Source organism: Amblyomma maculatum, chromosome 3 (genome assembly GCF_055883805.1).
Source record: "Amblyomma maculatum isolate TAMU_Amacu chromosome 3, ASM5588380v1, whole genome shotgun sequence".
In the NCBI taxonomy this organism is placed as follows: Eukaryota; Metazoa; Arthropoda; class Arachnida; order Ixodida; family Ixodidae; genus Amblyomma; species Amblyomma maculatum.
The window spans coordinates 172,795,358-172,809,290 of record NC_139346.1 but is presented as its reverse complement, the minus strand read 5'-3'; the positions used below and the strand labels follow the sequence as shown (position 1 = coordinate 172,809,290).

General features: G+C 44.8%; 1 protein-coding gene across 1 annotated transcript; it reads right to left on the bottom strand.

Moving 5' to 3' along the window:
* Positions 1-200: 200 nt before the first annotated feature.
* Positions 201-8,266, bottom strand: LOC146196959 (uncharacterized). The gene is made up of 7 exons (XM_084597101.1): positions 8,257-8,266; positions 7,685-8,039; positions 6,632-6,765; positions 5,445-5,483; positions 3,672-3,809; positions 1,170-1,414; positions 201-224 (listed from the first exon to the last, which is right to left on the bottom strand). The coding sequence occupies exons 1-7, from the start codon at positions 8,264-8,266 to the stop codon at positions 201-203; spliced, it is 945 nt and encodes a 314-aa protein (XP_084453227.1).
* Positions 8,267-13,933: the final 5,667 nt, after the last annotated feature.

The following is a 13,933-nucleotide window of genomic DNA, read 5'->3' as shown; positions in this document are numbered from 1 at the left end:
TACAGAAGCAGTTTGTCATTATTAATGGGGCTCAAACTACAGTCGCAAGTGTCACGTCTGGCGTACCTCACGGATCTAAACTATTTTCACTATTATTTTTACTGTGTATGAATGACCTAACTAATCGCATCTAACCTCGAATGCGATTATTCGTGTACAATTTACCAGACAAACAAATTTCACATGTAAACAGTTATAACCTAAACGGTAGACTGCAGCCAAAGCTGCGAAAGTTTCAGGTTTTTTGAGCCGAAATTCCAGGTCTTTTTTTCTCCCTAGTATGAAATTAAAAACAAAGTTAGGTCAATTCTCCAATAATGCCAGCACAATTTGGGACCCTCTAGTGGTACGAGACAAAGGCATATTACAAAAGGTTGAGGATTTACCTGTTCGCTTCCCGCCTAAGATTTACACTAAATATATTTGTCCGTAGACTTTGTGAAAAAGACTGCACCTAAAAGTCCGTCGACGCAAGTTGCAACTCAAGTTTTTTGCACGCGATTTATTGTTTTTCTGTTGGTACTGAAAGGCGGAATATTTGCTAACACCCCGCCAGTGGCGTAGCCAGAAATACTTGGTGGTATATGCTGCTCGATAAAAAAAAAAGAAAAAAAAAAAAAAACGAAAACAGAGCATGCACCTAAATAGCATCTTAATCATTTTTTGCTTTAAAAAAATTTCGCAGAGTGTTCTGATACCGAAACGCACGCCTCCCCCCCCCCCCCCCCTGCCCCCTTTTCCTGGCTAGGCCCCTTTATTTCTGACTGCGTAGATCGCAATTTCGAACTACGGAAAATCTCCTTAAAGACTAATGCACTTTGACTGTCTTTTTGATTTTCAAATAAATAACGTGATGGTAACAAACTGCATTGAATCTAAGTTAAAGATGTTTGAAGGTGTTTAAAAGTGTTTTCTTTTCTATGTTACACTGGCAATTTCCATTTTGTGGTGCTGTGAGCATTTTTGACTTTTTCTGTTTTGTCATTGCTTTCTGATACGGTGTTGAGTTTACGTGGCTGACCTGTTTATACCAACCCTCCCCCCCCCCCCCCCCCCCCCTGATTGCAATGCCAGTTGATGCTGTGGGTAAAACAAAAAATGGCCAGCACGGTTTTTCCCTGATCATGTCGAGAGCGCTTAAGCAGCCAGTCCACCTCTCGCCTACTGACCTTGCAAGCCGCCTGCAGCCTGGAGAGGACGTCCACGTTTAAAGCGACGGCGACGGACAACCGAACTTCGACGCCGTGTATGCTGGCGTTGTTGATCAAGCGTGCCATGGAACGGCCCAGGCGGTGCCAGCCAAGATGCATCGGGAGCCGTTCCCAGAGCGGAGCCAAAGGGAGGGAGGCCAGGAGTTGCGGGGACAGCGAACCCGGAGCGCCAAGGGCGCGGAACGCATCGAAGTTCGCGCTGTCTGCAAGAAAAGTTCCTCTGAGAAACGCTTTTGAGTAACATCGACGCGCAACTCGGCAAGGCGAAAACAAAATTTAAAAAAATATGCTCAGGACGATGCATATATATATTCTGTAATGGCGTTTTCTCCTCGTTTAGAAAAAAACCCGCATTGCCAGAAACCAACCTTGTAAGTAACCTAACCTTCCAGAGCACAAGTCTGTAGACACTACAACGAAGAATAGCGCACTGCTCTACTAATCGAGAAGGTAATCTATGCTTAGATACGGCATTTCTGTCTATGGATCATGTGCGCCCTGTAAGATTAGGAAGGTTGATAAGTTGTTGTGCAGAATCTCCACTAATTTGCTGTATGGAACTGCTTATGAGAAGGCTGACTACAACACCAGGATGGCTGAAGCAGGTGTTAGTCCCCTGCATGACTTGTACGTGCAAGTGGTAATTCTAAGAAATTACTTTTCAAACCAGTTCAAACAACCAGATAAAAAACCAGAGTCCCTTAGGCACGTAGCACGTTACAAGGTACCAAGGGTTTATACCAATTATGGCAAAAAAACACGACAGTTTTATATTCCTTACTATTTCAACAAACTACCAGCACATGTGTTGGGTTGCGATTCTATGAAGGCTACTAAATCTGCACTGAAAGCGTGGATTGCAGGTCGCGAAGAAAGCTATCAAGCTTCTTTGTAATTTATGTTCGTTTTTTTTTTTTTTTTTTCTTTTTTGCCGATTTCATTACGTTTATTGACTACAGGTTTGAGTGTCTTTTAGCTATTGATTGTACTGAGAAAACTATATATGCATTGTACCAGTTTTTGTTTGTTTTTCTTTTTTGACTGACTGTGTACTATCAGCGTTTTTATATTGAATGCATACCGCTGTGACTGCCGTTGCCCGCCCACAAGCGCTTGCGCTTCTGCGGGCACCCGATATTTTTTGCATGTATATTTCTCGCAATAAAATTCATGTATGTATGTATGTATGTAATTAACTAACTGTTTTAGACTGATTTCAACACTTTTTATTTTGACGGTGATAAATTTTGTCGAGATTATTGTGTGATGCACTATCCATATTATCAACGTTCCGCTGAAAAATACCTTTTACGTTTGAAAGGATGGCCGCTAATTTTAACGTACGTTATCAAAATTTATCAATGTAATGCGTGTCTTGCACAGACACGAAGGCAGTTCTAAGCATGTTGTAAAATTGCATGAGCAAGAAAATGCCTACATCATTTTGTTAACGATTTCCAATGCTGCCTAGCATTTTCACCTGTTTAAAAATACTGTGCCATAAAATGAAGTATTTCATCTCTTGCACACAAAAATTCTCTTATCATGAGTTTTTCTGCTGCAAAATATTGTTACGTGATGACAAGCGAGAAGACAGCACAACATGCATGTTGTGCTGTCTTCTCGCTTGTTAGGCCCGCCATTAAATCATCTTTCACCCTATCACCATGGTGATAGGGTGAAAGATGATTTAATGGCGGGCCTAACGCGAGGGCTCCACTCGCGTCATAAAAATAATCCAGAAAAATAAACCACAGAAGCAAAGCCTTTAGGGGCGTTTTCGACGTTGGGAGCGAGAAATCACAGGGGGTAAATGATATGTACTATGGCCGTGCTGTGATTGGTAGGCAGGCTGTGTTACTTCACGAGGCTGCATGGCATGCCCGAGCTACCAGTTCGGGCAACCTCTCAGAGATAAAAGAGTGTAAGGTCACTAAAGCGCCCCCTCCCCTATACCTTCTCCCCCCCCCCCCCACCCCAAATACTGTTATAAAAAAATCCTCGATCACGTGGGTGCAGGAGCTACATGGGGTTTTCGTGTAGCACCATTCCTGTACTTAATGACGATTACATTGACAGGCGCGAGACGCGCTAATAATGTCGAATTTTACAATTTCATTCATTCCGCTAAGTAAGGCACCATTAGAGAAATTTAGCTTACCGTGATCCGCTATCCGCCACAGTGACCCTCTACCGTGCGTGGGCGGGGCGAACAAGCTCATTGGTCCCGATGCGGCAGGTCCATGTGAGGACATCCAGTATGTGGCGCCATCTATCCGCGTCGAGAGGATTTGGGCATGCGCAGTGGAACGCGCGGTGGCGGATCACGGTAGCGGATCGCGGATCACGGTAAGCTAAAACTCTCTATTATCAGTGAGGTCAGCGGTGAGAAAGTCTAACGGTAATAGGATTGCACTGCGGATAGGCTAGCGTCTGAACAGTTCCCGTACATGTACACACCGGCTGGCAGTAGCGTGTACTCGACGCCGTCGCTGAGTATGTCCATGTCCCCGGTGTAGATAATGTGCGAGCAGAGGCTCGACAGCTGGGACATTCCGGTCAACCGCGACACTCCGCAAACCAGCGTCGGGGGAATGACTGCGTCCATCGGCAGAGAATGAATGTCGGCATGAACACCACTTCGTAGACTCTCACGTAAATATTTCTGCACAGTTTTTCCCGCACCTCGGCTAAGGAAAATGACAAGCACTGCTTTCTCGAAATTATTCATACTGTTTCACGAGAAATGTGCAGAAGTCTGGTCTTCATGTGATACTTCTGCACTCGTATGTATTAAAGAAAATTATTTTATGGCTGGCACCTGTATAGGGCATGTCTCGTGGCGTAAAAAAACACAAAATTGGACCTTTATAAATACTCTGGAGCTGCTGGGAATAAAGAGCCATTAAATACCGAGTCTAGAGGTCAACTTGTGATTGATGACGTAATAGGCGCAAAGCAGAGCACCCAGACATCTCAACCCTAGCTTAAGTGAATATACGGTAGGTCAGCTTTCACAATGCATAAAATAATGAGGCAACATTGTATACACAGAAAACCAAAAATCTGATTTAGTCTTTTTTGCTGCTGCACTTGCGCTTTCTCAGTTGACTAAAAAACGACCGAAGCGAAGTAAATATTTGTCCATGTACTTGTTTCAATGCAACCTGCTCAAGCTAACGTCACGCGAATGTCCGCTTTATGTCGGCATTTCTTCCAGGATATGCTTGTTAATATATTCACAAACAATCTCTAGTTTCTATTATTATCTCTTTCTATACATCAGCATCGATAATGATTGCACTCAAATAGTTTTATTCGCATTTTGTCTTGAGCACTGAAAATGCTGCTACTAGGGCAAAGATTACTGTGGTCATTGATAGACGAAGAGATGCCGGCCAGCTGTTTATTTGTAGTAGGTTTAGGTCGTTTTTGGCGAGGCCATCCACACCAATTGTCGTTAGAAAATATTTTGAGCGAACTATCACAGTAAACTCTCGGCTGCTACAGAAATATAACGGTCACCATTAAAATCACACTGACGTGCTCTTTCAGAATTTATACTGGTCCAGCCTTCGCGGAAGGGCAGTGTTTTACTCACAGCTGTCAGCGTTGAGCCTTCCTGCAGAAAGGAATGAAGTTCTGTGTGAAAAAACGGTAATCATTCTGCTTTTTAAATAATGAAGCCATTGCAGTGGCTTCACACTTTCCGCTTGGATGTTGCCTAGATTAACTTATCATGAAGCAGTCTTTGTGCCGACAAAGCGTTGCTCAAAAACGTTAAGCCTAATGCATCATTTGGGTTCGATAGCAAGCAATTGTGCCGTGAAAGTATTCTCTATATCTAATTTCAGTTCTTGACTCGCATGAGAAAACTTATGTTTTCAAATGGAGTGTTCTCTGAAGATTTGGGGATCTCGCGAACGCGTTTAATGAACAAAGGTGGCGGCAGGAATGAAATCTCTGGTTATAGTCCTATTTCAGTACCAGTTCTTTTATCTAAAATATTTGAGGTCACAACTCATTGCAGATTATAGGCAAGCTGTAGGAAGAGATTGCGGGTTACGTTTCACCATTTATATCTCTATATCACCGTAACCTAAGTAGACGTGGGTATGTAATGCTATATTCCACGGAAATACAGCCGGCACAACAGGGTTCAACGCGGAGGTCAAAGAAGAGTGAATCGCACAACTGCGATATGCATGCCTCTATTTAAAGGCAAATACTCACCACGTTGGTTGACCCTGTGCAGGCGTACAACCAGTGGGCCTGAAAAGAACCAAATGTGTTACCCGAGTGAGACATAAAAGCGGCAAACCGAATTTCCGCTATCGACCTCAGATCTTGCATGAAACAATTATGTGTGAGGCTATGTCAAGCCAGGGCAACACACGAGCATTCATCATCTGCCTGGAACACATTTCACAACATCTTCGGCATACGTCACTGGCTTGATCTGTGCCGCGGCTTCACAAAACATAGGAAGTGCTGCTTATTCGTCAATTCGCATCATACACGAATAGTAGCATATATTTTAAACTGCAATGTTAAGCCATTCTTTTTGCGACTCAAAAGTGTGCCTAGCGCTCAAAGTGTTCAGGTAAGCGATAGGTAACAGTTGTTCATAGAAACGAACAGAAATGTGGGATATTGTGTGGCCTAATGGGTGTCTCTAAAAAAAAAAGAAAAAAAAAAGGCAGAGTGCAATTTCCCTTGACTATAGTGTAGTGCCGGTAAGCTAATCAGATTTTGAAGGAGTTGCAACGAGCGTTCTCGCATGGCTGCCTCATTAGCGCTGCTGTGCGGCGCTCGCTAGCCTCCGATTTCACTTCTTGCATGTGTGGATACATTCTACAGTAAAAATGGTTTAGCCCAGCACGCAACTCGGTTTGGGAGATTTTGAAGTTATTATTCGCTGAGCCAGATCAGCTTAAAAGTATCAGCATAAAATGATAACGTGCTTCACTGGCGTTGCTCTAAGTTGTTGGTATTTATTTAAAAAATTATGCTTGCAACCCCAGTGTCCAGAAGCCGTCAGAGAAGCAGCTTCGTAAGACAAGATCTGCGAAATATCAGTACTTTGAAGTAAATGGGCCAATAGGAGGCTGTAAATTTGGGCTTGCACGAGGTGTATTAATAAGTACAAGGCAGAAAAAATCATTATATAATTGTCTAATAGCAATATACTGATGTTTGTTGTTGCTCACGAACCGGAATTTGATGACGCGAAAAGGTTGCGACAGTGCGCTCAAGCATTAAATCAGTCTACCTGCGCTAGACAACAAAATGTCGTTTGCATGTTTTTCTTTTATCTAGGAACCATACTAATAACCTCTTTAGCATGAGCTGTATAGCCGAGCTTCTGCTCGCATTGCAATTTGATCTATCCTATGCACAAATTTCGGCATCAGTCTCACTCTTCTGTCTGAACAGGTGACGCGTAGAGGCAGCCAGTCCCGAGAGCACGGCGAGCGTGATGACGAAACCACACAGGATGACCAGGACGTCGGTCACTGTCGGCGCAGGTGGGCTGTGCGGACGACGCCGCCGCCTATGCAGGTATAAAGGAACCATACACGAAGTACTTGCATTATATAGCAGAAACAACACTGGGGCATGACACTGGAGCAGTGACTGTAGGTAGTACTCCCAGCAAAGCGCTGAGTCAACGCGGTTACTACAAATTTACGTTTTACAAGGAAAATTCCCTTTTGTTTCGAAGCTTAAGACGCTACAGGGATAAAATAACTCTGCTCTGGCCTCTAACATCAGTTTCAGTATCAAGTACTGTGGGTATGTATGTTTTCTTTTTGATCCTGATTCAAGGATGGAATTTTTTTTTTTCAGTCTTCCGCCAGACCATTTCAGATTTTTGAGATAGAGACAAAGAACACTGTAGATTAGAGGAATAAATGTTTACACCAGCCCCTCAGAGCAAGCTAAAGTGACCGCGTCGATAGCTTTCGAAGCAACAAACATTGTAACATTGTAACAACTAGAATGCAGCCATTCTCATGGGTATACGAACTTACATCGCCCGGTGCGGTACAAAAGAAAAATAAGCAGTGAAAAAACAAACGAGAACTTAAAGATAACTGTTGACTTTATTACTAGAAGACTACACCGGAGACAAAGATCATGAAGCAACAGATGAACGAAGCTTTCCGTATCATCGTCTGTGACTGACCGAAATTTGGTATTGAAAGTAACCGGTAACAGGAGCGTTAACTAATATAGAAGTCATCATAATTGCGTTTATAATTCTGGAATTAGCGGGCGTATTAATTAGCTTACCGCGCTTCTTACACTAGAATAGCCAAGTTCCTTTTCTGCTCGGCATTCACGCTAGTGATGTAGTCTTTAGCACAATAACGTGTAAAAACTGCATTTGTTAGTCATTAAGCTCAAAACGTATCCCACTCCTAACCCTGTCTAGTCAAAGATCTCACGTTTAGAAATAGAATCCAAACCTGTGCTGAGCACCGGTCTTGTGGACCTTTGGTTCGGGCGCATCGATCACGACATGCTTGCGGACACCGTCGCCGGCCTCGCTTATTTGCCGCTTGGGCATGGCGGCAGATGCCTTAGATCTTGAGCTGCCAGATGCCGCCAACGAAGATACCCAAGACGTGGGAGACGCTGGCGCACTTATGATGTCGCGTTCGTCTCCGGCCACCGTTCCAGGGGTACGCGGTGACGGGGACACATCCTGGCATGGGCTGGACGCTGGAGAACTGGCCGAGGGAGGCGCCGGTGATGAAGGTGCCTGTGACGAAGGCGCCCCCGACGGTGAAGGCTCTGGAGAGGGAGACTCAGCAGCAGCCACTGCGAGAGCGTCGATCACAGAGATTAGATGAATGCATTTTGTGCGTTGAAGGGCATCAACTGTCCAATTTTGCAGCTTATCCTCATTTGCAGTTTTTATGCACATCAACGAAAAACGGCCCAAAAGTGGTATGAAGTCTCCTGCAGCCACATCTAGGTGCAAAGCATGTAATGCCAAAGGAAAATCTCTAAATTCTCATCACCACATGCAACATACGTCGACACATGTGGACAGTTTTCGCACTAGTCACAACACGACCACTTTTAAGCGGCTTTAGTGAAGTTTGTCGAACCTCAAAAAAAAAAATAATTTCAGGGCAGCACTTGTATTCTTGCGTGCACCAAGGCGAAAGCATTTTGGCCACCCTGCGGCAATCTTGCGAATGCCTCTGCTTCATCGAGAGAGAGAGAGAGAGAGATAGAAGAGACTCTTTCACTTTAGATCACTCTCTATCCTCTAAAGAGGGAGAGTAGGGAGTGAGAGGAAGAGTGTCTCTACTCTCTACTCTCTCTCTCTCTCTCTGGAAAGAGAGTGAAAATCTCATTCTCTCTCCAGAGGGGGACACCCTCCCTCTATTTCTCGCTATGTGAAAGAGAGAGAGCTCTCGCCTTCTCTATGAGTGAAAGACTATGTTTCTCTTTACTGATTATCAATATCTGTCACTACCTATAACTATCGGTCACAATATACCAAAAGCCCATCGACATCCTGCGGAATTCCTCGGTATCACGCAGACACATCTCATACACACTTTCTGCGCACGCTTTCGGCGGACACCACTCATTAGCTGTAAAATTCTTTCGCCTTAATCAGCAGATGGCAAAGGCATGTGCACTACTGTACCAACAGTCTGGTCAGCAGACGACAGGAGGCTTTGAACAGCTGGATGCTCAGATTGCTTGTCAATCTCTCCGGTGTCGGCGTTCGCCACCACGACGGGTTCCTGTCCTTCCTGTTGGGTGCGATCCTGTCCGGAGTCGACGTTAGAGACAACCGCCAAAAAGGGGGCGGCTCCTGCGGATTGTGGTAATTTACGTAACAGGTTTAAAACTTTCATGAGAGCCTTTCTAATCTTAGGAGTGTCCTCCTCGCAACGGGGCAAATGCTGTAGTTTGGATCTGTTGGTACTTCTAGACTGCGAACAAACATCGCAAAGAGATAGCGCCGACCTGTCCACAGCACCCTTTTTGTTGCAGTCCTGTTTCGCTGATGATTTGTTAACCAGAGACCTGCAGCTAGGCTTGGTATAGGCATACCAAGTAAATAGAAGTACGCCGCTGATCGCGAGTTGCCACAAAATGGGCTATTTTTGCTAATGTACAACTTGCAAAATTTTCAAAAATGCATTGCAAAACACGTGTTCGCTGCTATTTTTCGCTATCCTTCACATTCGAAAGTAATGGTGCCTCCCCCCCCCCCCCCCCCCAAAAAAAAAGGAGAATATAGAGCACGTCAGTGATGAAATTGCTTCCCAGTACACTCTACCAGCGAAAACGCAAACTGGCAGCAAAGCTACGCCTGACCCATACTGCAGCGTTTATGCTCTGCTTATTACCGGCTCGCCAAAAGCCACGCTTGTCAATCACCGCTCGTATTCTTTGCGGTGAGATTTATCACCACGATGTATTTTGCTAGAAGAGTTTGGTTTTGGCGGCGCGCGCAGTTTGCTTTAAAGAAGCGATCAGTTTCAGGAAGTGTGTACGTGCGCCCGCCGTTGTTCGCGCTTCCCTTGTGGTGGTTCTTTCATGGTGTCATGCTCTCATTGTGGTGTTGTTAGGCATCTGTAGGCAGAAAAGATCACACACCCACACCTGAAGAAACTTTCAAAGTTCCCAGTATAAAAAAGATACCGTCCAGTGCCAAACGAAGCGCGATCCACTGCTTTTACGAGGGCCCAGACTCTAAAGTGGTCCCATCATTGACAGAGTAGATAAATGTGCGTGCGACCAAAGGCAAAAGACAAACCTCTTTCAGGGTAATGTGTGCCTGCGATAAATTCTTCGATGCATCATTAAAGGCGCTATTTACAAACACTGAAGTATCGCAGCTTCGACCAAGACGGCAATAACGAGGTAGACGAGTGACAGGGGGGCTTCCGTAGTAGCCCATAATATCTCAAAATGGCAGCTTGCGGTGCGGGGCAGCGCCAGCATTGAATGGCGTCATAATGACGTCACTCAAAAACACGAAAATATGCCATCATAGCTTGGAAGGAAAAAATTTGCTGGAATGGATCTACGTACAGCGTGACACAAGATACTACATGGAGAAGAAATGCGACGTGACGAGTGCTGACTTCATACACAATTTAAAGCTTATCAGGGTTCCTTGTGTCTTCTTTCTTCTTTGATTCGTATCACAGTAAATTTGAGAGCGTTGACTCACCAACTACACTAGGTATCTGTCCTAATACGTAATGCAAACTTTTGCTCGCATGAAGAAAACTAGGCCCATATTTTATTAAAAGCCATACCCATTAACTCATTGATTCATCGGGTCGTTACGCCATTCCACCACCCTCACGTAGAGCCTCGCATGAAAGCGAACCAACTCCACCTAAAAGAGCAAAGTAGTCGAGAAAGAATTCGAACCGCTGTTCTTTAGGTCGCGAGCCAAATGCACTACCTCTGCACCGGTGCAGGCCGTTCCTTCTCAGTGGTAGTGTGTCCGACGATATGTCGCAAAGCCAGAGAGACAGCAACGCAAATAAATAGGACAAAAATGACCACTCAAGCGCTGGCGCTGGCTGGCGCTGACAACAAATGCATGGTTCAAATGTTCGAGGCGTAATGAACAATTACGGTATTGCTGCCTTCCATTTTCTACATTGTAGCTGAAAGACTCGTCCTGACATTTTGAGATGTTCAGGCTTTACACGTAGACGCTGGTCGACCGTACAGATGCCTTGAATCCGAGAATGCTACAGAGACGGAGAAATAGATTCCCCGCATGCTCCAGCGACGGAAATACACGCAGACAAAAAGGAGCACGCGGACCTGTCCTCAAGTTGCGATGCTCGCCTTATCTCCATATTCAATTTACAAGAATCGCTAAGTCGGGGGATCGATTAAGGTTTGCAACCGAATGCCAGCGACACCAAGTGGGGCAGTTACATTTAAGCGCCCGAGTAAGGTAAGTGGACACACACAAAGCCGGAAGAAATAATCGATCGTATATGTATAGTTCGTAGCCATTGAGAGGGCCATTCCAGTTACTCGTTTTGAAAGTATTTTGTTACTTGCATTTTGTTGAAAGTACAGTGCTTTTCATAAAGAAATTGGCACCGTGTTTTCTGATAGTAGCGGGCCACGTCTCTCATGCACTGATCCACATTGAGCACCTTGATAAAGGTCATTGGTTTGCCAATGACTTCCACCTTCGGCCGGTCTGTATTGGTTCCGTCACTATGAAAGTTCACTGGATGCAATTTGCTTCTTGGTCACAATTTTTTCTTCGTAATACATTCTCGTCGGATATATGTGTGTGTGCCTGTTTATGTCCTACAGTCCAAATTTCCAGTCCCAGATTTTCGTGCTGCGGCCTTCGGAAAAAGAGTGTCGTGCAATACTAAGAGTGCACAGAACGCGAAGAGCTCATACGGCAATGAAAAAGAAATTATGGGGACATTGCCTCCGTCTTTTAGGGTATGAAGCGACAACGTTAAGCTACTAACCTGTCTTGTTATCCAGCCGCAGGGCGTAGGCAACGACCCGACATATAAAGCCCTAACTTTAACCAAGCCGTATGAATGTGCATACGTGGCCTAGGGTAACGTGCCTAACTCGACCTTCAAAAGCCAGGAAGGTTGATCGTTGTTACATTTTCCCAAATCAAATGACCAACCCAAGTTGGAAGCTCCTCCTTTCTGATTCCATGCCGTCTCCACAAATGAACTGAAGAAGCGAAAAAAAAACGCACGAGTCACAATAACCTCATACAGATCTCATACTAAGCTCATACTAAACTCATACAAATCTCATACAATCTCATATAGTTCTCATACGTTGAATGATATTCGTATGAGATGATATGAGATATCGACGAGTTTATTACGAGTTTAGTATGACCAAATGTATGAGGTTATTGGGACTCATAGAACTTTTTTCACTAGGCCATTGGTACACCATCTGCAAACGCCATGCTCGTCACTTTTCGTTCACAATGCAGACGCCCGATTTTTTAGTGAACGGGCCGTTTAATGTTCTCATGTTAAAACTATACCACGACCGAAACTCATCGACTGATAGGCGCTAAAACAATGAGGTGCAATTGGAACCAGAGCAACAACAGGACCTACGGACTTGTTCCTACTCGGAGATGTAAGCTTAACCCTAAAGCCTAGATGGGAATGTCCTAAGACGGGAAGGAAACGGCGGTAAAGGATAAGTCGCGCTTGTACCCACAAGCCGTTACTCACCAGCCGTTCCGAATACCGCGGGTGCAGGAATACCGTCCTCTTCCATACCAGCCAAGATGTCTCAGATGAGCGCAGATAACCAGAATAACGCGGCCACAAGCAGCTTCTGTTTCTTCTTCGATTCGCTCGTTGATACGTAGGCCGCTGATGGTGATTGACCTGTGGTTTGATGCACGCGCGGCTAGGTTGCGCATTACAGTCTGGATGGGAATAACTACGATTTTCCACGTAGAACGACAGAGAGCAAGTCACTACAAAATATGAAAGAGCCCTGAACAGGGGTTGAGGGGAAGCATCAGCTCGCAATCCAAGCCAACGTTTCGACAAGGAGATTTTGCAAGTCCCCTTCCTTCGAAGCGTTGGCTCGGCTAGCGAACTAGGCTCCTCCTCAACCCTTGTTCAGTTCTCTTTCATAGTTGTCTTCACATAACATGGTTCAACATTTTCTCGCGTGAGAAGTGTTTCGGTGCCTTTATGACTCTGATGTGATAATTGACGCAGCGATTCCACAAGGTGTGCCACTTAGGTGCTGCCTGAACATCAAAAGTAAGCAAACGCACAAGGTTCGAAGCTCTAGAGAGAAATCTCCTAATGATTATACAATACTTGGAAAAGCGAATTTAGAGCGCCGCTCTTCAAGTGTTTTAGTTTTCGATACGCTGAGGTGAGTGACACGTTTCTATAAACGTGCAGTAAGGACGTACTCTATATTGTCCCCCATAAACATAACTCTGCTCTCACTCAATCCATTCCCAGTTCTTGATTGTTGAAGGCGTAACTTTTAACGCATTCGAAATAAAAATTATGGTTTTCCTCTAAAAGCCTCCAGTTCTCACGGGGTGACAAAATAGGCAGCTAAGACTATTACTGAAACGCTGCAACCAGTGCCACACAGTGAAATGGAGTTGTCAAAAATCAACAAAAAAAAATCTCTTACACCCGCCAAATATGGCTACATTTTGTGCGTAATGGTCATATCCCACCACGTTCCGACATGAAAACAACTTTGGTCGCATCCGTCTGCAAGGTGCCACGCCTTCAGAATTTACATGTCCACAAAGTAGTACTGCACTGCAATAGCCTGAGGCAATCGTCCCTTCGCAAAGACCCCTCCCTTTGTGCACTATATACATGGGCGCTAGGGAGGGGATAGGTGGGTATCGCAATCCACCTGCTGCCATGGCTAACCACCTACCGCATAATATATGATGCCCTTATTCCCAGCCACTCTGTAGTAATAGCATCTGCTACTGAGGGACCTGGTATACCTGCAAGGTCCCGAGGTACAATAAAGCAATCTATTCAAATGCAGACCGCCACCGCTCTTGAAGAAATTATGAACAAGGCGGTGAAGATAAGGCCGTAATAAAAATTGGCAGAGTTGCCTTTGTTAGTCTGATTATAGCGAAAAGACACTAGCTTTTTTTTTGTCTTTGTCACGTCAGTAAAATCGTTTTGCTTTTTTTTTACGCGACA

Bases quoted from the DNA above. Each gene is read 5' to 3' on its own strand.
- LOC146196959 (XM_084597101.1), bottom strand. The intron at 1,415-3,671 runs GTGTGTACATGT...CTTTTCTTGCAG, and splicing joins GTACACGCTACTGCCAGCCG to ACAGCGCGAACTTCGATGCG. The intron at 225-1,169 runs GTCAGTAGGCGA...AAACTTTCGCAG, and splicing joins GGCTGCAGGCGGCTTGCAAG to CTTTGGCTGCAGTCTACCGT.